The 25,066-nt window shown below is 51.1% G+C and overlaps 1 protein-coding gene across 6 annotated transcripts in view; it reads right to left on the reverse strand.

The window, feature by feature from the left end:
• Positions 1-747: 747 nt before the first annotated feature.
• The window catches only part of UACA (uveal autoantigen with coiled-coil domains and ankyrin repeats), a 39,564-nt gene continuing 15,245 nt past the window's right edge, over positions 748-25,066 (reverse strand). For 2 of the 6 annotated variants that reach the window (XM_038147197.1, XM_038147193.1), the window contains exons 2-19: positions 16,732-16,865; positions 16,159-16,247; positions 15,336-15,400; positions 14,571-14,628; positions 13,892-13,962; positions 13,679-13,785; positions 12,368-12,549; positions 11,894-11,931; positions 11,677-11,760; positions 11,025-11,132; positions 9,999-10,031; positions 9,387-9,485; positions 9,152-9,188; positions 8,285-8,337; positions 4,476-7,136; positions 3,780-3,932; positions 2,490-2,555; positions 748-2,406 (exon numbers count right to left, since the gene is read on the reverse strand). In XM_038147197.1, coding sequence (XP_038003125.1) covers positions 2,335-2,406; positions 2,490-2,555; positions 3,780-3,932; positions 4,476-7,136; positions 8,285-8,337; positions 9,152-9,188; positions 9,387-9,485; positions 9,999-10,031; positions 11,025-11,132; positions 11,677-11,760; positions 11,894-11,931; positions 12,368-12,549; positions 13,679-13,785; positions 13,892-13,962; positions 14,571-14,628; positions 15,336-15,400; positions 16,159-16,247; positions 16,732-16,865 — 4,110 coding nt within the window. In that variant the 3' untranslated portion in view covers positions 748-2,334. Of the gene's footprint in view, positions 2,407-2,489; positions 2,556-3,779; positions 3,933-4,475; positions 7,137-8,284; positions 8,338-9,151; positions 9,189-9,386; positions 9,486-9,998; positions 10,032-11,024; positions 11,133-11,676; positions 11,761-11,893; positions 11,932-12,367; positions 12,550-13,678; positions 13,786-13,891; positions 13,963-14,570; positions 14,629-15,335; positions 15,401-16,158; positions 16,248-16,731; positions 16,866-19,212; positions 20,080-25,066 lie in introns of those variants that run through there. The other 4 variants (XM_038147195.1, XM_038147194.1, XM_038147198.1 and 1 more) reach the window with 4 other exon arrangements.

The following is a 25,066-nucleotide window of genomic DNA, read 5'->3' on the forward strand; positions in this document are numbered from 1 at the left end:
GCAAAAGCCCCATCACTTAATGAAGTGTAAAACTAATTATTATGAAATAAAACTAGCTGTTCACCAAGCGGAAAACCAGCCCATTTTCATGTCCTATTTTCCTGTGCAACGTATTCCCTCCCCTGCTCTGCAAATGTAAAAATAAATATCCCTCCCAGCGTCGCGCTGCCTCGGAGCCTGCAGCCCACCAGTGAAAACCTGCACAATTTAATGGCCCTTAAATGCTCAACATCTTTTTCTCTTCCTGTAAAATCTATCTGACCTAATGGCTGTGACAATTACGTGTATGGCCTTCCTATTAAAAGGCAATTTTCTGAGTTGGCAGAGCAACACAGGCACGAGATGACAGGAGCAGTAAACTCCCAGCTCCCAGCATTCCCAGCCATTCCCAAGGCAGCTCCTGGAGACAAAAGGCAAATTTCCCTTTGCAGAGAGCTGTTACACAGCAGAACCTCGTGCCAGCCCCAGCTCCAGGCCCCATTACCTCGTTAATGTGGCGCTGCTGCTCCAGGGGACCCCGGGGCCTCTCTGGTGGCATTTGACATTCTGCTGACCTCCCATTTCCTCCTCTGCTCCTGGCCACGGATGTGGAACCTTCCCCAGGGAGGGGACAGCGCCGTGGCTGGACCGGTTCATTCCACGAGCCTGCAGACACCCCCGTTTTCCCCGGATTTACACAACGCACACCTATTAAAGCTCAAAACGCCACTGTTATTTCTGTACCCCAAAAAGAATGGACCACTACGATACAAAGAAAAAAAAAAAGAAGAAACCATTTTATTGATGTTGTAATACGGGAGAGATTTAGAAAAAACACAGCTAGAACTCCCTGGATAAGGAAACACAGTATCAAAATAGGCCAGTTAGAACAACAAAACAAATCCTCTCCAATAAGTTTCAAGTAATGCAATCGTAAAAGAATTTGGCTAAAAAGTAACTCTTTACTCTGAGATGTTTTCTGTAATAGTCCTCTAAGAAACTAAAGGAAAGCAGCAGCAGATCTGTTTCACTACAGACACGTACTCAGTAAATATATTAAGGGTATTTCTATATAAAAACTGCCCTGCACATCCATCACTGTCTGGAGCCTCCACGTGGCCTCTTCAATCCTACAAGACTCTGCCCAAAAAGGGAGAAAATAACAGGACATAAACACAACTCTAGTGTTAAAAAAGGAGCCCAAGGCCTGGAGGGGCAGCTGGGGGAGCCCAAACAACACAAAACAGGGAACTCTGACTTCAGCCCTCATTTTTCAGGATTATGGAGAGGAAGTTTGGCTTTTCTGCATCAGGATGCCACATTCCCCCTCGGTGGTTATCAGCAAAGGCTTTTAAAAAGCAGACTGAGGTCAGCACTCACTGGTGCTCAATTTAAACAGCCCCGCTCCTTAACAGGCTCATTTTTCAAAGACTTCCCTTGAACAGTAACAAATTTCATGGTTTGTATTTTGGGGTTTTTTTTTCTCATAAAGCTTCCTTATGGAAACCATCCTTCAGTTAAAAATGAAGCCTTGTTTCATGGGGTGATTCCAGCAATTAAAAATTCTCCTTCCATTAATCCTCACTGCTGACATCTTCCCCCATAAATAAGATTAAAGCACATCATTTGCAGCTCAGATTCCATCAGCTGGTGCTTGAAAATCCAGCACCTGAGCTGCCCCATGGTCCTGCTCCCCCAACCAGGCCACTCCAGCCTGCAGGAGCCAGGATTGAAGCATTCAGGAACACTTTGGGGGCAGGGAGTGTTAGTGTTTGGATGGAAAACCTGATTTTTCAAAGTCTTGTAGAAGCGAAGGCACTAAATCTCAAGCTTCTATATTAAATAAAGGCTGTAACTTGGCCAGCCAAGTTACAAGAGACAGCAAAACACCTTCCTGTGTGTGTCACAGCACATCCTGCTCAGCCAGCGTGACAAACGAGCCACTTTCTCTTAATCATTAAGGGACATCCACAGCTACAACACTCAGCCACACTGCTCTGCACAGTTTATTTTTAACCATCCCATGAGAGTTCAAGGATCCACTGGAGCTCCTGGGCATAGGTCCTGCTTTAACAAGTGGTCAATCAGACATTACAATAATTTAACCTCTACGTCATCATTTTGACAGTTTTAAAAGATGTCCCAGACCTTTTATCCATCTCATGAAAAAAGTGCCAGGCCTGAAACGCCACAGCCCAGGTTTAGTGTTTGACGAGGAGAAAACGCTTCAGCTCTGAGAGCTGTTTGGTACTGGGAGGCCGTCACTGCAGCTTTACCACCATCCCTAGCTCCAGATCAGCACGAGGGCCCTGCAGGGTGGCGCTCCCCCAGGCACGGCAGCAGAGCCAGCAGCACTCAGCACACCAGGCCCTGCCTCATGCGGATGATCTGCAGCAGGGCGGCCTGCACGTCCTCATCCATGTGACCCTGCGGGAGCAAACACGGGTCACAACCACGGGCAGTCCCTCCGGGCATCACCCACCCCCTCCCAGGGGGCCCTCCAGCATCACCTGGACAGCGCTGAGCAGGTGTGTCCTGTACACTGCCACCACCTCCTGGTGCTGCCGCGTGGCGTCCTGCGAGAGACAACGGGGACAGCAGGTGAGCTCCTCACACCTTCAGCCTCTGCCCCTTCCAGCCCTGTGCACCTGGGTGTGGGCACTGCCAGGCCAACCACAGCTCAGTTTCCAGGTTTAAGTTCTATCCCCTCCACTGTTGAAGGAAAAAAAAGTGACTGCTCTTCTGCTGGGAGGCTGCCAGAGGCAGGCAGGAGCTCGCAGAATATCCTCAGCTGCAAAGGACCATCAGAGCCCAGCTCCTGGCCCCTGGTGGTGGTTGAGAGTCTGGTCAGAAAGAAAGGCAGATAAACTTCCCCGGCCATTCCTCTGGGAAGTTTTGAGAAAACTCAGAAGAAGAATTAAAACAATCCTGCAACTGGTGTTTTGAACTTGTGAGATGTTTACAAGAGAAGTGTTTGCTCCTAATCGACCAACAGTGTAAGGAGTATTAGTTGAAGACCAATCAAGTCCAACCTTCCCAGAGCTACAAAAAGAACGTGAGCCTAATAAACTCAGCTTTGACCTTCTGAAAACATCAGAGTCGTGTCCTCAATACCACAGTGACAGCCCTGCACACTGCCTTCATCACCAGCACCAGCTATTTGGTTAAAACACCCTTTTTAGAACACCTTCCCTCCTAAGAACCAACCCTGCAAATGCTGATAGATGTATTTGTGAATCTGAGCAGGAGCAGAACCCACTTTGCTCAGCCACAGCTTTAACAATGAGCTTCACTGAGGCCACAGAAGCGTGCACAAAATCCCAGCTCTCGGGATGTGTCCCCTGCTCTGTCAGTACTTCATGACAAACAACACACCCAGGGCTTGCAGGCAGAGGAACGCAACTCAAAGCCATTTAGAAATTACCACCTCACCCTTTCAAGGTGAGAAATAAATATATGGTTGTAAGAAACGACTAAAGCTGAGCCTGCATTCAGAAATGGTCTTGGCAGGATTCTAGCAGAGTATCACACAAGCACAGATTCTCCCACTCTGCTTATATCCCTTTTATCTGGAGAAGCTGTCAAGTGTTGCAACTCAAACTGAAGAGGAAAGCAGAAAAAAATGTACAGAGAAGCAGGACTCAGGGGCATAAACCCAACCAAGCAAGGGACAGTGTACTTGTGAAGCGTGAGGCTGCAGTGCCACCCCCTCTCCAGCGGGCACATCCACATTTCCCTGTTTATACAGGGAATTAAGCAATGCTACTGCACGTCAGACAACACCTTGTGTGAGCACTTACAGCCAGCTGCTGCTGGAGTGTTTTCACTTGGCTCTGGAGCAGTTCCACCTGCTGGTTGTGCCTCTTGGAGGGGATCCCAGTGGTGTATGTCAGCTGGGACAAGCCGTTGAGAGCCTGCTTTAACCGCTCCACATCATTCAGCAGCTCTGTTATCTTCAAAAAAAAAAAAAAAAACCACACAGAAAACACCATTTAAGGATGTCTCAGTGCAAACTGCTCTTTAACATTCTTTCAAGCCTGATGAAGCCCAGCAAGCACTGAAGGGTCTTTGTCCCAGCTTGCAGAGAGAGGACTTTGCTGACATGCTGGTTCCCACTGTGACACTGGGATGTGGCAGGTACAGACCCTGCAGTGACATAAGAGACTGAAAAAAGGGAGGATCTAAGGACATTCCAGGTCTAACTTCTAGGAAGAACACTGAACCTTTAGAAGGTAAGTCAGAGATGCCCAAACAAACAGCTCCAGAGGAAGCAGGAGCTGATATCCCCAGAAGTCTGAAGCGTTAACAGAATTTGAACACTACACAATGTCCAGAACATATAAGAGACTGGAAAAATTCTGCATGATGTAAAATCAGGACTTCAGCTGCTTTGGGCCAGCCCTGGGTTCCTAATGCTCAGCACAAAGTGGTGCTGGAGCTGCAGCCCAGTCCCTGAATGCTGAGCCGAGAGCATCAGCACGAACCCCAGATCTCACCTTGTTGTCCTTGGCTTCCACCTGCTTTGCAGACTCCTGGATCCTCTTCTGCAGGTCAATAATGGTCGTCAGTGACTTGTCACACCTCTCCTTCTGGTCCTTGATCTCCTGCTCGATGCTGCAGCTCCTCAGCTGGAGCAGCTCCTTCTCGTCCTTGAGGGACAGCTCGCTCCTTCTGGCCTGCAGGGCCTCTTCGCAGGCCTGCTCGTACTTGTGGCTCATGCTGGCCAAGTGGCCAGCCATGCTGCTCACCTGGGCCTCCAGGGCAGCCTTCATGGAGCTGTACTCCGCCACGGCCACCACCTCCTGGCTCTGCAGCTCTGCCAAGGCCTGCTGGCTCAGCCGCAGCTCCGCCTGCAGCCTCAGCACCTCCTCGCTCTTGGCTTGCGCTTCTGCCTCCTTTTCCTCCAGGCTGCCCTTGATGGCCGTGATTTCTCCCTGCAGCCCTTCCTTCAGCCGGTTGTACTCCCCCAGAGGCACCGAGGACTCCCTGAGGTCAGCCAGCTCCCGCTGCAGCTCCCCGACTCGCAGCGCTTCCCTGCGGTACCGCTCCTCCTTGCCGCTCAGGGCCTCCCGCAGCTCCTGCACCGCGCGCCCCAGAGCCTCCCTCAGCGCCTCCAGCCGCCCTGCCGGCGGCTGCTGAGCCTCAGCCCCGTCCTGCTGCCCCTCCTGCCCCGCGTGCTTGCTCAGCAGAGCCCTCAGCTGCTGCCTCAGCTCCTCCATGCTGCTGGCACACAGCCTCTCCAGCTGGCGGGACTTCTCTGCCAGGACGTAGTTGTGCTGCAGGTCGTTCTGGATGGACAGCAGCCCGCTCCTGAGCTTCTCGTTCTCCTCCCGGCACCTCTGCACCTCCTCCTCGCTGCCTCTGCGCCTCTGCTCCTGCTCCTGCAGCTGCGCCCTCAGGTCCTTCAGGGCGGCTTCCAGGCTCTGCTCTCTGTCCTCAAAGGAGGCCACCGGCGCGTATTTGGACTTGATGCACTCCTGAATTGTGTCCAGTTCCTTCTTCTGGGCTTCAATTTCTGCGTGCAACTGTAAGATTTCATCCTGCCCCCTCTGGTGCTCAGCCCTGACGGCAGCGTTGCTCTCCTGCAGCTCTTGCACGCTTTTGTTTAAAGTATTTACCGTGCCTTCGTGATCTTTTAAACTGATATACTCCGTTTTTAATTGGTTCTGTAAGAGTTTCACCTGGTTTTTCAAAGCTCCATTTTCTTCGTTTACCCTCAGGAACTCTTGCTTTATCTCTCCAATTTTGCCCTTCAGGTCTGACAGCTCCCCATTGGTCTTTTCCAGGGTGCTGTTGAGGACAGTTTTCACCTCCTCGTGCGTGGTGGCCAGCACGTACTGATCCCTCAGGGTCTCCCTCAAGCCTGTGTTCTCAGCCACCAGTTTGCCCACTTTCGCTTGCTCCTCATCATATTTCTTCTGAAGCTCAGCGAGCTGCTTCTCAAGCTCAATCCCATTAGATTGTAAAGCTTCCAGCTCTTTCTTGTGCTGCTCTGGAGACAGGTACACAGCTTGCAAGTGGCTGATATTCTCATTTAAGTTGTTCTTCTCTGCCAGCAACTTTTCAGCTTCTGCTTTGCTTTCATTGTACTTCTTTGTAATTTCAAAAAGCTTTTTTGTCAGGTCACCCACAGCCAGATCGTTTGCTTTCTTCAACTCCTCATGAATTTTTAAAGGCACATTCTGGCTTTTAATTTCAGTTTTTAGCATTTGGACTTGCTGCTTCAGCACCTTGTTATCAGCCTGCAATCTTTCAAGCTCCTTCTGCAGAGTCTCATTCTTCTGTGATAGCTCAGAAATTGCCTTCCCCAGCTCCTCTTCCCTCTGCTCAAACCCACTCCTCATTTGCTCGTGCTCCTCTGCCTTCACACGCTGCGCCAGCTGAGCTCTCTGACTCTCAGACTCCCTCTGCAACAGCCCCACCTCTGCCCGCAGCTTGTCCCGCTCCCCTTCCACCTCTGCTAACCTCCTCGCTTTCTCGCTCACCTCGTCCGACAGCAAACTCTTCATGTTCTCAAACTGCTCTGCGCTCACACACTGGGCCAGTTTGGCCGCCGTCTCCCTGAGCTGCCCTTCCAACTCCGTGACATTCCTGCCCCTTTTATCTCGCTCCACCTCCAACTTCACAAGCTCCTTCTGCAACCTTTTGTTCTCCTCCACCAGCCTGCCCTCGTCCCTGCGGAACTCTGCCACCAGCAATTCGTTCTGCTTGATCTGGTTCCTCAGCTTGCCCACCTCAGCAGAGGCTCCCTCGTACTTGGCTTTCATCTCCCGGAGCTGCTCCTTGAGCTCCTCGGTCACCTTGGCGCTCCCCGAGGCCACCTCGCTGGCCAGGTGGTCCTTGAGAGCGAGGAAGTGGCTCTGCATCTGCTTCACCTTGCCCTCGGAGTCGAACATCCTCTTCTGCACGTCCTTCAGGGCATCCTCCAGCTGCCTGACCTGGCTGTCAGACTCCGCCTTGCTCCTCTCGCACTCGGCGGCCAGAGCTCGGCACTCCGAGCCTTTCAGGGCCAGCTCCCTCTGCAGCTTGCTGATCTCCTCCTTGGCTGCGCCCAAGCAGCCCCTCAGGCTCTCCAGCTCCTTCTTCAAAGCCTCCTTCTCGGAGCTGGGGGATTGGGTAGGCAGGGACAGCTCCAGGGGCCTCAGCATAGACCTGGACTGAAGGGAAATCGGCACAAAAAATAAAAGTTCGCAGCTCTGACAGGTCACGTACACGTGTTTATTGCTTATTTTTTGGTGTGGAAACTGTCTAAAATCCAGTTGAACTAAGCATCACTAGTACAAGAGGGGTTTTTTTTTTGTTTTTTACAGTAAGTTATTCTTGCCCCTATTAGAGAACAGGTATTTCAGCTTTTAACAGCAAAAATCTCAAATATAGCTCCACATTACTGCTCCCCAATCGTGGAATGGAAGGGATCTTAAAGCCCATCCAGTGCCACCCCTGCCATGGCAGGGACACCTCCCACCATCCCAGGCTGCTCCAAGCCCCATCCAGCCTGGCCTTAGATGCTTCCAGGGATCCAGGGGCAGCCCCAGCTTCTCTGGGAATTCCATCCCAGCCCCTGCCCACCCTCCCAGGGAGCAATCCCTTCCCACTATCCCATCTAAACCTAGAGGGGAGGGTATAATGCATCAATTCCACTTCCCTTGTTCTGCATTCATATTTAATCACTCATCTGCTAGAACAAATTTAATTTATTAAGATGTTGCTCCCATCCCTCAAGTGTGTGAAAACAATTTTATAAGGAATCAGAGCAGAGAATGGCATGGCTAACAGACCCTTCTTGCTGAGAAAACTGAGGAATGCAGTCACTTGGAATTCTAGAAGGGTTTGGGTTGGAAGGGACCTTAAAGCCCATCTCATTCCACACCCAAGGGTCTGCTGGCCTTGTTTATACCCAAATTTCTGCTTTAAAAGGTTGATAGCTATCAAACAGAACTGTCAGGGAATTATTATACAGCAGGCAGGAAAATGAAACAATCTGTATATTGTATTATTATAATATTATAATTATAATATATTATTAGATTAGAAAAACTGGATGGAGATGAGCCCCCAGTTTTCAGAGTGACTGTAAAACACGTTTAGGAGAGCTCAGGACAGGCCCAGCAGCTCCCAGCATTTCCAGCCTGTCACAGACAGGACTCTAGAGGGCACCCGCAGTAAAAAATAAACACAGAAAAGCAAGTATTCCCCAAAACCGTGTGCTCAGAAGCAATGCCCAATAAACACACTTTTATAAGCACGTTTAGCTTTCCCAGCACAACTATCTCAGAGTTCCTTCCCGTGGTAAAATATTTATTACCTGGGATTCCACTGCAAATGCCTGGCCTTGTTTAAGCAATAAATCTTCTTTTCCTGGATTTTCAAAGCAAACAGTGTTTAGGCTCTGGTTAAAAACAGGAACACAACCACAAGAACACTGATTTTCCTGCCCAGCTTTATTCTGGTCACTGGGGTCACTCTAGGCTGAAGGCGGCTGTTTAAGTACTTGTTATTAAAACAACTTCTACTTAATTAATCCCCGCAGGAGGCCTGGCCAAAGCCCTCCTAAGGAGGAGGAGAGAAGCGGTTTGCCAGGCTGGGTTCTGTCCTGCACAAGGGGCAGAGCTGGCAGCTGGCCCAGCTCACGGCTGCCCGTGCCCTCAGCAGGGAAAGCATCCCCTGCACTCCACAGCCAGCACGCCTCCTGCCAGGCAGCCAAACACTCAGAACACCATTTCATCTGCCAAGAGCCTTGTGTGACACAAGGGCAGGGCAGGGCTGCAGCTGGGCTGGACGCAGGAGGCTGCAGCTCCTGGGAAGGGCTCCATTCCTCACGCAAGTGGGAGCCCGGGGGCTGTGCTGAAGTGAAGGCTGCTCCGCTCCAGCTCTGACACACACACAGCTGCTGCCCCTCGGCCAGGCAGGGGCACTGCTCAGCCTGCAGGGACGGACAGGGCAGCTCCCCAAGGGAGCACGGATCCTGCTCAGCTCGCTGCTCACGTGAGCAGAGGGCACAGCAGGGTCCCCAGGCACGTGTGCCAAGGCCAGGCACTCCTGGGAGACGGAGCAGTGGTGCCCTGGCTGCATTGCAGACCAGCAACAGGAAGAGATGACCAAAAACCCCTTTTATCCCTGTACTCTGACACCCCATCGTGCACAGCAAGCCTCAACAACTAACTGTACTCACTGTTTCCAAAGTTACCTCCAGACCCCGCGGAGTCACCCTGAAATCAAAGGGCAAGAAACAAAAGTAAGGCTGAAAATTCATTCCACACTTCTGCTCTACATTAAACTAGGGTGAAGGGGCAGGGAAAGCTTCTGCAATGAGACAGCCATTCAACATTTTCAGCAATTTCACATGCTGAAGTACTTCCCACTGTAAATATCAATTGCTATATCCCATCTCAAATCACTCAACATACTTCATAATACTTGAGTTTAGCTTTGAGAGCTTCAATAGTCCTTAAACTTTCTTCCTGCTGCTTTTCCTTGGTAGTCAGGATTTTCTTCAGCTCATCTTTCTGAAAGAGAAGGAGTGCCACATAGCCAAAGCCACAAGAACGGACAGGTTTGTGAGACCACAAGGAACTTTTCAAAGCATTTAGACAGAACTTCAACCAAGATCAGCACCAAAAGAATCCCTAATTTTTGCTTCTGGAATTGTTCTTCAAGACTGCTCCTCTACAGGAGGAGTCTTGAAGAATGAGTCAAGAATATGCACCAACATAACCTGCTACTGTTTAATAAATTCATATTTGTTAGTCTTGCACTACTGAAAGTCACTACAGAGATGCTTGATATTATCAGCGTGCTCAGCATCCTAAGTGTGCTCTAAAGGAGCCGTGGGAAGGAGAATTATTTGTAGTAACAGAAATGCTGTGGAGCTGCACAAACTGATGCAGAGCAGTAGATGCTTCACTGGGCATTTTTAGGTAGCTTTTAAGTAGTGCATTTAAAACTGCAGAGGAAATAAAAGGAGAGAGCTGCTTCCCCTACTCCCCAGTGCTGTTACACCTGCAGGTGACACATCCTACCTCATTCTCAAGATCATCTGCAAACATTTGCTCCTGCAAAAATGACAAAAAAATCCCCCCCAAATCATTTTCTCAATGATGTTTAAGGGGCTCACACACAGCTCACCAGCTGACAAATCCACCCCAGCTTCCAACGCTGCCCTTCCAATTTCCATCCAGCTTTCTTGCTCTGTTTTCTGTTCCTCTAGCCAGGAGTTAAGGGTGTCTGACAGAGCAATGTCTCTGGGAACTGGAATATCTCCTGTTTTCCAGCTCAGACACTACTGAGGCAGCTGATACAGCTTTTCAGAAGTTTGCTGATTTTGGGAAGTGGCTATCAAGAAGTTAGTTTTATAAAGGCAATGCTTAGAACAGGAGTTCAGACAAGCCAGTGACTGCACTAAGAAATATCCTTTCTATCCATGAGCTACATTTTGGGGGAGCTGCATAAATGTACCTCTACAAAAATACAGCAAAGAGACAGCCTCCACAAAGCAAAAACCCAACCAGAAATCCTCTTTCTATTTTCTTTCTACTGATCACACTTACACCTCCAAAAGGAGGGAATTTTTTTTTTAAATCAACGTTTCAAATTAGGGTGAGAAACTTTTGTTGAAAATCCTTGGCTTTGTTTTCTTGCCAATTGAAGTTTTTTTTTTTTTCCTCTGTGCTTCCACTTGGAGTAGCAGCTGGGAAATCAGCTGATGACAAAGCCCTGCCACACAGCACCTACATTTAATGGAGAGATGAAGTTCAGTCTCCAAATCCCAGCACCCCAGAGCACCCCATGGCTCAGCTGCACTGGGGGGCAGAGCCACAAATGCTGCTGCCCAAATTTCTGGGTGTCAGGGAAGGACGTGGCACCAGCCTCCTCACAATTCAGGTGTAACCACAAGACCAAAGGCTCTTCCAGCACACAACGGGTGACACACATGGCAGCAATTCCCAGGAAAGCAGTGCAGACCCCATCCTCACTCCGTGGGCCTTCCTGTCAGCACCAGGGGGCTGTCCCAGGTTTCCAGCCAGGCACTCCAAGCCTTGGCTTACCTCAGTGAGCTGCAGCTGTAGCCCACTGATTCTGTCCAGCAGCATCCTCTGCTCCTCCTGCACTTCCCTCATTCGATCTTTCAAATCTTGGTTTTCCAGCTCCAAGTCCTTCAAAGTAAAATATGGCATTTAAAAACAAAAATGAAGACCTCCCCACACTACACAGACATCAGGAAAGGTAAAGCCTCTGAGCCAACAGATTGAACAGCTACTGAGCACTCCAAGCCCTGCCCAGCCTTTTGAAAACTGCAATGAGATGGGAAAATTAATGCTGGTTAGTGGAACAATCATGACACAGATTATTTTTAGTAGGACACAAACATGCATCTCTTGAGAATGTTAAAAAAATAAATCTTCCTCATTTGTGGCTGATTTTACTGCAGAGGCAGAAGGTTAAGAGGTAGGAAAGGTTAAGACAGGGACACTTCCAACTATTAATTACCAAAAAAACGTGCAGTTTTTTTCCCTGAAAAAAGTTTACAGCTCATCTGCACAATTGCCAGGCTGCACGTCATGCAGCCAGGTTCCAAGCAAACAGCAGGGCATGACCCTTGCTGATGGGATCATTAGTGCTCACTTCAGCAGCCCAGCTTGCCTCTAGCGCCTGTGCCTCGTCACCCCAGGGGGAACCCCCAGGAGGCTGCCCACCCACCTGAGTGCTGGGCTCCTTCTGGAACAGCGTGAGCTCCTCCTGGGCTCCGTAGCCCCGGCCCCACTTCTGGGACATGCTGGTGGCCTGTCAGTGCAGCAGGAGAACATTCCTTTAGATCCCCGTGCCATCCCAGCCTCCCGCTGGGTCACCCCTGACCTCGGCCCCACGCAAACCATCCCCTCTCAACACCTCAGTGACAAATGGCTTCACCAAGTACCTTTTGCTCAGCCTGCCCTCTCTTGATGCTGTCTCTTCCTGAAAAAGCACCACAAAAACAAAAGTTACAAAAGGCATTTTGTTCAGATTCGTGCAACAACGTGACACATTCAGCTAATCCCATCCCCTTTCCACCCTGAGAGGGCATTTCAAAAAATAGCTCACCACACCCCCAATTAATCAAACGTGGAAACATCCACGAGGTTTTCTATAAAATAAAGGCTGTTTATGTCTATAAATAAGGGTAAATAACTCCCACGATCAATACTGTTGAGCCCTCCAGGCATCAGAGCCTGCAACCCTCTTAAAAGCTTTGCTAAAACCACACAACCCCAAAAACTGTCCTTCCCCTCCCAAACAGGCAGTTTATGACCTTTGTGGTCAAAGGACCACAGCTGCCCTCCAAAACAGCTCCTGGAGCCACAAGAGCAGGGACACAATTCCACCCAAAGAAGGTGCTGTAGGTTCCTCCTACCTCTGCTGGAGTCCTCAAGGGCAGCTTTTATTAAAGCCAAAATGTCAATATTGTCCCCAATCCTGGCATAGTAAGCACAGTCATGCCCAAGGCCATCAGTCAAACCAACATCAGCACCATTCCTGAGCAACACCTCCACGGCATCCTTGCAGCCATATTCACAGCCTAACATTAGGGCAGTCCTGGCACGGGGAGAGAGAGGGGGTTGAGAGACCCGGGCGTCCCACAGAGCATCACCCACAGAGCTAACCCCAGCACAAACACGTCTGACAGAAACCTCAGCCAAGGCACCTTCCCTCTGTCCACAGAGCAAACAGCTTCCCGAGGTCACTAAGTGTTTGTGCAAAAGCAAACAAACCCACCATAACAACAGCATTTCCACAAAAGCAGCACGGACTCGCTGCCTTTGAAAGCCACCCGGCGTTTGGAGAACTCCCATGACTTTTGTTTCCTCTACCAGATACAAATGTCAACAGACACAACAAACACCAGGCAAGGAGTTTAGACAAGGCTTGGACAGGGGCATGCCTGGGAGCCCTGGCAGCGCAGCCCTGGCAGAGGTGCCCCAAACACTCCCCAGCTGCAGGACGTGCAATGTGAGCAGCCAGGCTTTGTCCCACGGCAGCCTCGTGTCATGGAGGAATTCTCCAAGAAATTACAGGCAAAAGCAGCAGCTACAAACAGAACCCCCCGCCCCTGACCCCAGGAAGAAACAGCTCAAGGTCCCTTGGGAGCTCCAGTGGACTCAGGACTTCTTGCCAAGCACCGCTTCTGCCACAGCCCATTGTGCACATTGATCCCAAAGGCTGCTTGGGACAGAAAAACCCTTAAAAGAACCCAGTGCAGATTCCCTGCTGGCAAGCCTGGGAATATTTTGGATGCCAGCAGGAGCAGGAAAAAAGACCAGGTGTTGAATTGGCAGATCCACTTCTGAACTAACTCCAAGGTTCTCCTTCCCCAGAAGGAGCACATCCATCCTGCAAGGGGCAGCCTTCCCACGGGGGCATCCATCCTGCCAAGGGGCAGCCTTCCCTCAGGAGCACATCCATCCTGCAAGGGGCAGCCTTCCCACGGGGGCATCCATCCTGCCAAGGGGCAGCCTTCCCTCGGGGGCATCCATCCTGCCAAGGGGCATCCATGCTGCCAAGGGGCAGCCTTCCCTCGGGGGCATCCATGCTGCCAAGGGGCAGCCTTCCCTCGGGGGCATCCATGCTGCCAAGGGGCAGCCTTCCCTCAGGGGCATCCATCCTGCCAAGGGGCAGCCTTCCCTCAGGTGCCAGCAGCACCCCCAGCAGTGCCCTGCTTGCTTACCTGCTCTGCTTGTCCCTGGCATTGACATCGGCCCCCCTGTCTATGAGCAGCTGGCAGACGGCGGGGCGACACATCTGGGTGGCCAGCACCAGCGGTGTCCTCCCGTCCTGGGGGACACGGGGACAGCGTGAGGCCAGGGCAGGAGGCAGAGGGGGCCAGCAGCTGCCTGTGTGCAGCAGGGAGGGGCGGCAGGAGGGGGAGGCAGCCCCTTACCCCGTCCTTGGAGTTGACGGCGGCGCCGTGGTCGCAGAGCAGCTGGATGCTGGCGGAGCAGTCGGACATGGCTGGGGACAGAGCAGGGAGGGAGGTGACACAGGGCAGGGAGGGCCCCTGGCGCTGTGACAGCAGCCTGGGGAGCGCTTCACCAAAATCCCCACGGCTGAGCTGAAGCCTGAGCGGGCTGCAGGGCTCAGCTCCCAACCACCCACAGCAACCCAACACCGCTGGGCCACGCACTGCAGCACCGGGAGGCTGCAGGAAAACCAGAGCAGCGCCAAGGAGGCTGCAGGAAACCCAGAGCAGCGCCAAGGAGGCTGCAGGAAAACCAGAGCAGCGCCAAGGAGGCTGCAGGAAAACCAGAGCAGCGCCAAGGAGGCTGCAGCAAAACCAGAGCAGCGCCAAGGAGGCTGCAGCAAAACCAAAGGCTCTTCACCCACTCCAGCACTGCCCTAAAACTCTGCTCGTGGTGCTTGAACACGTTACCCAGCTTCACCTCAGACCTCCCAGCTCCGTAACACAGTTCATTATTGAGGACAAATGTCATGACAATATAAAATACTCTCTCCTACTGCAGCCACCAAAATTAAAAGAGAAGAATTCAGCCCAACTGGAAGTAAATCCATGAATTAAATCTTTGTTTCCATACGGTTAGCAGCAAAGCAAAGCCCTTCACCTGCATCATGAAGAGCAGTTCTTCCCTGGAGATCCACATTTTCTGTCGGGCAGTTGTACTGTTAAAATAAATAATCTCAGTCATCAATCAGAATCCAGACTGCAGTTACAACATCAGGTGTTTGAGCTTTAAATTAAAGCAATGAAATGTGATTTTAGTAAAAAAGATGGACAGGAATTGCACAATTCATTAGACTTTTCCCAGATAATGAGCCTTTATATCTGCATGGAGACATGCATCAATTAAAACTTTAAAAGAACCCATTCAAAGTAACAAAAAAAATACAAACCAAATGAGCATACACTGACCAGCAATAAATGAAGAAAAAATAAACATCACACAAACCTAAGACAACCCTCAAACACTGTTTCATTAATGAGGGTTAGTGGCTATAAACGCCCAGCTTTTGAAGCAAACACTGCTCTGGAGCAGCCAGTGTTGCTGTTTCTCAAGTGCATTCAGACAGGGAACAGCAGTCTTTAAAAAACACTCAGCCCCATTCTCTTCAAGAAGCACAAACTACAACTTGATTTGATAGTCTATGAAAATATATTAAAAAAAAAAGTTTATTTTCTTTTTTTTTAGCCCTCTTTCCGTCCCAACCTGGTATTTAACATGAAAGGGTCTTTTCCCCATGACTCTTATTTTTTAAAAAGAATCTGATTAAGAAAGAAATCACATCTCCCAGTTTTGAGCCAGTGTGTTTAAAGCCACATTTCCCCCCTCAGTACAAGAGCTGTAAGAGACAAGCTGTATTTCCAGTACCTGCAGGAGCTTCTGCAAGCACAAGGCGTGGCCATACTTTGCAGCCAAATGCAGGGCGTTTCTGCCTAAAAACAGAGAACAGCAGCTCAGGCTTTGCTCAGCGAGCTCCTGAGGAGCATTCCCAGCATTTCAGATACAGCAGCTCCTGTGTGCCAGTCCCTGCAGATCTGTGCTGAGACACCTCACTTTGTCACAGCCTTTTCCTACTCCAGCCCACCTTCAATCAAGGATGAGGGGTCATTTGTGAAATTAATCTGGAAATACTGCATCTGACCCCACACAAGGATTCAAAAAATCAATTCTCCCATAAGGAGGCCAAGTTATCTCTGTAAATTTTCTTGTTCTCAGCTTCATATTAAACCTGAGTAACAAGCTGAAAATTAGCACCTGTTTCTAACTGTCTCTTCCACAAGACCTCCCACAAACTCTGCTACCACTCAAGGAAGTCTGGAAGGTTCTGAGCTCCTGAGGCTCAGCTGGGCACACAAACACCTCCCACAACATTCCACCGGATCCTCACCTCGAGTTCATTTAAAACTGCTCTTATCCTGTTGCTCTCACCCAGAAATGCTGATCTCACCAGTGAGTCTGGAGCACATTATAAACACAATTACAGCAGCACAAACCCACATTCCTTAAGTTCTGCTGCATTCATGAATTCCATGGCAGGCCAGTTTCCTCCAGACCAGCAACAAGCCACACAAATAATTTGGTTTTTGCCAGCTACAGAAAGAAGGAAGAGCTGTCCTGGGGTCCAGCTTAACTTTACTGCAGGATGAAACCCAGCTGGGAGCATTTTCAGGCTGCCTGTGAGGAAACCCACCTGCAGCATCAGTGGCTGTGATATCAACTCCGTGCACCAGGATGGTGTTCAAGCAATCCAGGTTTCCCTTTGATGCTACAACATGGAATCTAAAAAAATTTTAAAAAAAGAAAAAAAAAAGAGAGAGAGAGAAAGAGAAAAGACCTTGCTTAGGCACAGCTGGCTTGTACACAAAAATGGCAATATTGGCCAGGAAAGCCAAAGCCAGCAGGGAAGTGCTACAGGGGCCAGCTCTGGGCAGCATCCAAAGTTAAGAGCTCTGCAAATATTACTTCAAGGAACAAGGCAAATTTCCTGAGAGACAATCATTATTTACCCGGATCAGTGAAGCAGGTGAAATACCAGTGGGGTTCCAGTTTCTCTCTAATACTCAAACCTGGCAAGAGCAAGTCTTTAAACACTCATCCCCACTTGAAGTGAAGATTGGGAGTTTCCCTTTCCAGCCAGCTGGGCTCCAGCTTAGTGGAGCTGGATTTAGATGAGATTTCTGTCCCCAAAAAGGCTTCTAGAGCAGCAGGAGTATGATTTTCAGCAGCTCCCCAGCAGCATCCCCAAGCTCAAGAAGCGACTTACGCGGATCTCCCTTCCACGTCCAGCTTTGTGGGACTGACCCCCTTCTTGGCCAGGATGGATGAAACCTTCTCCACATCGCCCCTTTCAGCTGCCTTCATCAGCCTGTCATCGTACTTGCTCCAGTCGGGGTTCAGCTGGGAGGCAGAAGCAGAGATGTGAGTTCATGGAGCACCAGGATACACCAGGGTTTACAAACAAACACCCACCAGGATGTTTGGAGCTGTTTGTGCAACATCCCTGTCACTGTTGCTGGCACTGAATGTGCAGAGCTCTGGGACAGTTCTAAAGGAGACCTTGAGGATCAAATCTCTTAGGTTTTCCTCATTCCCTTTCAGTTTGTCATATACTGACAACAAATGGATGCACTAAAAATACACCGCAGGACGTGGCTTTTCTTGGCTGTGCCAGACTGTTCAGAGGGTCATAAATTAGCTAAGTGTGGTGTTCAAGGCAAGAACAGCTACTGAGCTGCAGAAGGAAGAAATTCAAAGCTGATACTTGGGAACTGCCTGCAGTTCCCAAAGCACTGTGGAGGGCAGAGAAAGCCCAAGTCAGTTATAAATAGACCACCAGCATCCAGCCCCAGACAGCCCTCACCCATTCCTCTCTTGTTTACTTCAAACTTAGAACTTCAGGCCCCAGGCCAAGCCTCCCATCCCAAAATGCAGAGCTTGCTCTCTTCCCTGCCAAACCATCCCTCTGGATGGCTCTGGGCTTTTCAGGAAACTGCTCTGTGGCAGAAACCTCACATCCAAGCTGGACACTGACGACTGGATATCCAAGGAGCTTTCAAGGGAAGAGCAAGGCTTCCAAAGGAGTATTCTACTCAAAATAGGAGTATAACGTTCAAATCCAACTCTGCACAGCAGAAGAATTTGCTGGTAAGGGTGAGACACAAGCAGCCTGTGGGAGCATGAAGTTACTTTTCACCGTGGGTCAGAAATTGCTCACAACGTGAAGAACACTAAACCAGGTAACCCCAGCCCAGGGTTTGTTTAAGTAGAAGAGGGTACACAAAAAAGAACAACCCCAAAAACGTGCTGCCACCACCTTCACCTGCAGTGATTTGTAAAAGGGAGCTGCACTCAGGATCACAGGGACAGAGGGGATCCCATCAATCCATACAAATATCTCCAAGGGGTGTCAGAGGACGACTCCACACTGCTCAGTGGTACCCAGGACAAGAAGCAACGGCCAGAAACTAAAACACAAGAACTTCCACCTCCACACGAGGAAGAACTTCTTTCCACGGAGGGGCAGAGCCCTGGAGCAGCTGGACTGTCCCTCTCTGGAGACATCCCCACCCCACCTGGACACGTTCTGTGTCACCTGCTCCAGGTGACCTGCGCAGGGGGCTGGCCTGGAGGATCTCCAGAGGGCCCTTCCAGCCCTAACGGCTCTGGGTGACAATCTTTACCCTGCTTTCCCACAATAAACAAGATTACTGTAATCATGAAGGCTTAGCAGCAGCTAGCCCAGTGCAAGCCTGCTAGAAGTGACAGGACTAATAAAAATAGAGCACTAATGAAATTAGCACCAGTGCTGCCGGGCTGAGGTGCAGCACTGACTCATCAATCAATTAACACATCCATTAGCCTGAAAGCCAAGGCAGCCTGGCCTGAGAAGTCACTGCACTGGTGACATCACCGGTGCCATGTCCCTCCCCAGCCTGGACAGGCTGCCCTGCAAAGCCACCTCCTCATGCAAGGCTGAGCTTTTCCTGTCAAATACCTCAGAGACTGCACACACAGCATCACACCCTGTGCTCCCGGAGTTCTCCTGGTGCCTTCCCATCCCTGCAGGACAGAGAGCTCACCCTGGCTGCTCACGCTGGGGTGGGACTGCTGGGTTGTACCTCTGCAGCTGGTACCTGCCAGCACAACTCACCCAAAAGGACAGAAAATCCTCCCAGACCCTCCCCAGCCGGTGCCTGCTCCCATTTCATAAAAGTTCTGATTAACAGAAGCATTACTGTAAAAAACCAACACTTCAGTCATTTGTATCCACGACCTAAGGTGTACCAAGCTTAAAAGGGATGGAGGGACAGGACACAGGGAATGATTCCCACTGCCAGAGGCAGGGATGGATGGGATGTTGGGAAGGAATTCCTCCCTGGCACAGGTGCCCAGAGCAGCTGGGGCTGCCCCTGGATCCCTGGCAGTGCCCAAGGCCAGGCTGGACACTGGAGCAGCCTGGGATGGTGGGAGGTGTCCCTGCCCATGGCAGGTTGTGGGATGGGATGAGCTTCAGGATCCCTTCCAACCCAAACCACTCCAAGATGAAATAATTACATTTTTAACAAACACATTTCACACTTAGGGAAGATTGCTCGCAGGAGGAGTTGCTAAGGAGATACAACACTCATCAACTAAACAGAACTACTACACCCCATTTGCACAACCCAAGCTTTCTCATTTTTGCAGCTGTAGATTCCTGCCAGGATAGGAAACCCCAGGCAGAGCTCAGACCTGTGATACCTACTGTGTCCTTGGCTGCACAAGAGAACCAACAAATCATGCTGAACTCGAGCCGCCAGGAGCCCCCAGCCCCGTCACGTCCGCGCCCCAGCTCACGGCGAGGAACTGCTGCTCTGCAGCGCCCGCGGCTCCTCCTGCTCCATCTTCACTCAGCTCGGCTCCCCCAGGGTGTTCTCCCCATCCTCAGCATCATCTTCATCCTTCATAACTCTGGGCCACGCCGCCGGCCGGAGGGGCGTGCGGCCGCGCCGCCCGGAGCCTGGCCAGAGCCGCGCTCAGCGCCGGACAGCCGGACAGACGGACAGCGCTCGGGGAAATACTGCCCGCAGCCAGGAGCTCGTAAACAACGCGCAGCCAGTCTCACCAGCCCGATCTATTTCTGATAAGGCACCGCTTGATAGGCAGGCGATAGAAAGCAATAGCTATTAATACATTCCCCGCGTGCCCGCGCCCTGAGTCACGGCGCTGCGAGTGAGCTCGGGGGACAGGCACGTCCCCTGCCCTGCAGACAGAACGCTCATCTGACACGACAAACACGCTCCCCACGGTCACCGTGCACCCACTCGGAGGAAGGCCGCGCTCAGCACCGCCAATAACGCGGCGGGACTGAAATACTCCCAGCTGTGACTTTCTCCCCGTTGCGCCGCGAAGCTGTGGCCAGACTCGGGCTCAGACTTCAGACGTTACCACCGCCGAGCAGATGGAATGCGCGATCCTATTTTGACAGGAACGTAACCCATTTTAAATTAGAAAACACGCATGCCTCCGCTTTAAAAAAATTCTCCTTTCACAGCAGCGAAACCCTTTCTGAATAAAACCTGGTTTCAGCTTACTGCTGCTGCCAGTCTGTCTCCCGACATGTGAAACGAGAGGAGTCACAGAGGCTGTGAAAACACTAAACAGACAGCACACTGATTAACAGGAGGGAGATGGAGAATCCCCTTTCACGAGTTTTAAATTTAAATGGAGATCTCCCAAGTGCCATATTTAGAGGAGTAGGTCAACAAGACAAGCAATGCACTGTTTTGTCTGCAGGAGAGAAACCTGGTCCAGGGCCAGGAAAACCACTTACGCTCACCCCGGAGGACACACACCAGAGGCTGCAAATAGCCTAATAAACGGATCTTCTCAGCAGAGAATTTTAAAATCAATCGCCCAGATTTGGGCAAATTCTCTCTTTCCCAGTAAGCTGTGAACCATCCCCTCGTCCCCTCTGTGAGCACCACAGCACCAACATTCCCCAAAGAACCTTCCAAGACCTCTCTGCAATTAGCATCCATGTGACAAAGCTGCTCCAAAACAGTGCAGTGACTGTGCTGCCTTCTGACCACAACCAAGTCTGTCTCCTCAAGCTAAAAATGGATATTTTTTGGGGGGGAGAATAAATACACCTCCCAAGCAGCAGCGACAGAAAAGCCCCACTTCACCAAAATCAGTTTGGTGAGAAAGGTAGGCAAGACTGTGGCTTCCAGGTGCTCATCCCAAAGGGTTTCCTTGCCTCATCTCATCTGCCTGCAGACATTCCTCGTGTCTCGTGAGCTGCACTCATCCTGCAGCCCCTCTGTGCTGCAGATCCTCCTGAGACAGCCCAGACCACAAGATTTAGGATTGCTAAACCACATTCTCCAGCCCTGCCCAGCTCCAGCCAGGCACAGAGCAGCTTCCATGGCTCCATCAGCTCCGAGCAGCTTCAGGAAGCACAGACCCCAGGGATTAAACCTTCTCCAAGGCAGCTCAATCCAGAGAGCTCCAAGGCACCGACCCAAACATGCTCTTTAGAGTACCCAAAGTGTACAGCCTAATTCAGACTTTTTTCCCCCAAGATTAAGACCAGGAACATCATCAGAGCCCAGCAGGGCAGATCTCTGGAGCTGCTACATCCCCCTCCACACCACGGATGCCTGGCCAAGGCTGATATTGCCCGTCCTGTGTTAACTCAGAGCACCTGTTTTCCTAAGCCCAGCCTGCCAGGAATCCTGCCCAGCTCCCTATCTCCACAGATAAGGAGCAGCCCACCTCCCTGCTGGGCTAGGACCAGAAGCAGCCTGGTTCCTGCAGACAGACATCAGAGCAGAGACAGAACACAGACGCCCTGCTCCACGGGCCCTCCCAGCTCCCAGCCAGGGACAAACCTCCTGAGCTGAAAGAACTGATTTCCCCTCGAGTCCAGGGGAGCTTTGAGCATCCTCCTCACTCTCTGCTAAGAAACTGTACAACTTCAGAGCATGGAGTGACAGGACAAGGGGCGACGGCCTCCCACAGGAAGAGAGGAGCTTTAGGTTGGTTTGGAGGAAATTCCTCCCTGGGAGGGTGGGCAGGCCCTGGCACAGGGTGCCCAGAGCAGCTGTGGGTGCCCCTGCATCCCTGGCAGTGCCCAAGGCCAGGCTGGATGGGGTTTGGAGCAGCCTGGGATGGTGGGAGGTGTCCCTGGCATGGCAGGGGTGGCACTGGATGGGCTCTAAGGTCACCTAACCCAGCTCAGAAATACCAGCTGTGACTCAAAGCAGCTCCTAAGCCCTTCACAGCGAGCTGAGATAAAGCTGTGAAAGTGAGCCCAGCTCCTGCCACCGCAGGGCCAGGCTGATCCTGTCCCCAGCACAGCCCAGCGGGGACTCAGCCCCTGTAATGCCATTAGCGGGTGACATAAGCACACGGGAGAGCAGAGAGCTCTGGGGACACTGCCAGCACCAACACAGCACAGCTCACACACTCTCAGTGGCCCTTCACAGAGCCCCAGGAGCAGCTGGAAGGGATTTAAATCCCACCCAGTGCCACCCCTGCCATGGCAGGGACAGCTCCCACTGTCCCAGGTGCTCCAGCCCCAGTGTCCAGCCTGGCCTTGGCACTGCCAGGGATCCAGGGGCAGCCACAGCTGCTCTGGGCACCTGTGCCAGGGCCTGCCCACCCTCCCAGAATCCAATCCAAACCACCCCTTTCAGAGCCAGGGCAGGCTCACACATCCAGCAGGCAGCACACTTTGAGTCCCTGCTCTTTCCCCAGAGGGCAGAGTACATTTGTCATCCAACCCAAGGTGAGGACAGACACACCCTGCCCTTTCAATGGCACAAAGTGACAAACGCTTTTGAAGGGCTTTGATTTGTTTAAAACCTGCAGGCAGAATGAAAGGGGAGGTTAGATCAGAAAACTGGTTTTTAAAAATGTTCCCCAGGTCACTAAACCCATCTCTCCTGAAGGATTTGGCTCACCTGTCTGGAAAAATACTGCACACACTGGGTTAAACCCCACTGGGGCGAGCAGAAATGGCATTTTGTATTTTACAAGCTTATCTTACTCCCCAGGACACGTCTGCCTCCACGTGTAGAGGCTTTGGAGTGCCAGACTGCAGGAGTGAGATGAGGGCTTCAGTCTGTGCAAGGGAAAACCAGACACAGCCTGAACACAGGGCTCTTGTTTCACCCAGCACCTTCCCACAGGCAGCACTTTGTGTTACCACCTCATTCACCAAAAATCCTCTAGAATAAAAAAGCCATTGAACGCCACAAAGTGGGCAAGGCTTAGCTCAAAGTGGGATAAAAACCAGCAGTTCCCTTAGGCCTGCTCTGGCTTGGTATGGTGCTGGAAACACTCCTGTCAAAAACTCACCTGAAAGGCTGTGCCTGGTGTGTCTAAATGGACCTGCAGCCTGCCACTAATGCAGGTAACAGTGCCCTAGCCAACAGCTTGAAGCAGGCAACTACATCTCCCCATAAACATTCCTGATTTTACCCTGTTCTGAAGGTGTTTTCCTCCCAAGTCAGCATATCCCATCAAGATCAATTTATTAAGAATCAAGAAAATTCACATTGACTTCTGTTACGTGTCAAAAAATCCTCTCAAAATCAACATTTCCTGCTGCAAGGAGTGAGAGGTCCCCCACAGCAGTGCCAGTTTCTCTCTTCCAGGCTGTGCCAGGGCAAAATCCACCAGCGCCAGCCACAAGAGCTCAGAGGCTACACTGGAAGTGCCAAAGGATTCTGCCTACAACCCCTGCAGGAGGCAAAGCCAGCTCAAAGAACTAAAAACAGTCCCAGTTTTGTTCTGAAACAACTTTCTCCTATCTCACGGCCAACACAAAACTCCAGAGCACTTTATTGATAAAACAGCCTCAGAGTGCCAGCCCTGAGGCACAGCCTGGCTTGGAGACCGACAGAAGCGACCAGAGCTGGTGTGGCCCTGCAGCTGCATCTCCCAGCTCTGCTGAGCACATCCCGTGCTACCTGGGGCCAGACTCACCCACACCAGGAGCATCACAGCCCCCACAGCCAGGAGCACCTGCACAAAGGGGAGCCCTGCCAGCCCAGCCCCTGCTGCAGCCTGGCTTCACCCCACAGGCGCCCAGGAGAAATATTTCCCCTTTAAACAGGGAGAAACAGGAGCAGGGTCAGAGTCCAGCTGCCAGTGGGAGCAGCACGGCTCCTGCCTTCCCAGGGCTCCAGGCACAGCATTAGCTGGAATTTCTGAGCTCTCAGGCAGGGCCCCGTTGGTTTGTGTGCTGCCTTTCATTGCAGCATCAGGAAATATCGGGGTGATGAAACCTGACGGGAGTGTTGCAGCCAGCACACGGGGAAGGGAGCACCAAATCCCAGCCCTGGTCAGCCAGCAGCGAGTGATGCAAACAGGATCAGCCTCCGATGCCCCAGCATGTGCTTGCTAGTATTAATATTCAAATACTGACAAAGTACTCCATAAGTTGCTTCTACACAAAAGGTCACATGAACTCCAAAGAGATAAGCATAGAACTTATCTGTGTAATTATGTCTGCACATCAGCTCAGGATATTGAACTCCCAGGCCTGCACTGAACCTCCACTCTTTTAAATATTTTTAATTGCTACATTCCAAAGTGATAAAGCATTAACTCTCCTTTCTACGGAGCCTGAAAATTACAACGCACCTGTAAACAGGCTGCACCACGAAGCTTCTGCTGCACCACAAATTGCCCCTTGTGTTTCTCCAGCTTCACCCCAAACACCACACAAACAAGCTCTAATTCCAGTTAACTAAATGCAAATGAATCACACAGAGATTTTTTTCCAAGAACAAACACATTAGCACGAGCCTGAATAAAGCTTCCTGGAACCAAACTCGCTCCGAGGAGCAGCCCCAGGAATGACATTGGAATATTACAGTGCTGCGGGTGCTTGAGGATGCCCTGGCAAAGTCACCTCAGGCTGCCCCAGGGAGGGGGGACAGGACAGAACTGCTCCAGCCAGCAGCACTGGAAAAATTCTGCTGATGGGTCAGGGCAGTGGGATCAGCCTGGCTGACAACCTGGCCTGTGTCCTTGCACGGGGCAGAGTCAGGACACAGTGCCACAAAAGCCTTGCTCCTGTACAAACTCTCGTGTGCCCCCAGCAGCAGCAGGCTCTTCTTCTGTAAATGATCTTGGACCTTTAAAGGGTGAAAATTAGGTTATCACCTGGCTTCCACCTCACCCCTTTGGTTACTAATGTGCATTTGACAGCACACCGGGGCTACAAATCACTGCTAGCATTTACGCTGCTGCCCATCCAGCAAGAAGGTGCTGCTGCTGAACGAGCAAATCCAAGCAGCATCCCTCAACCCGGTGACAAAAGGGGCCAGCCCAGAGCAGGAGGTGGTACCTGCTCTCCCTGCTGCTGACAGGGCAGGAGCAGATTTTAATGTGCATTGGGTCACCCCACAAAGCTCCACTCCTTCTTTCCCGGAGGAAAACTCATCCACTTAGCAGAGCTGGGCAGCATCCACAGGGAAAGAAGTGTTGACACAACCTTGAACAAGCTCAGCTGTCACTAACTCCAGAGCTCGTCCAGATATTCATTTAATAATCACAGCTCATTATACCAGGGCAAGTGCTCAGGTGCCCCTTTGTTCCTTGCA

Source organism: Motacilla alba, chromosome 10 (assembly GCF_015832195.1).
Source record: "Motacilla alba alba isolate MOTALB_02 chromosome 10, Motacilla_alba_V1.0_pri, whole genome shotgun sequence".
In the NCBI taxonomy this organism is placed as follows: Eukaryota; Metazoa; Chordata; class Aves; order Passeriformes; family Motacillidae; genus Motacilla; species Motacilla alba.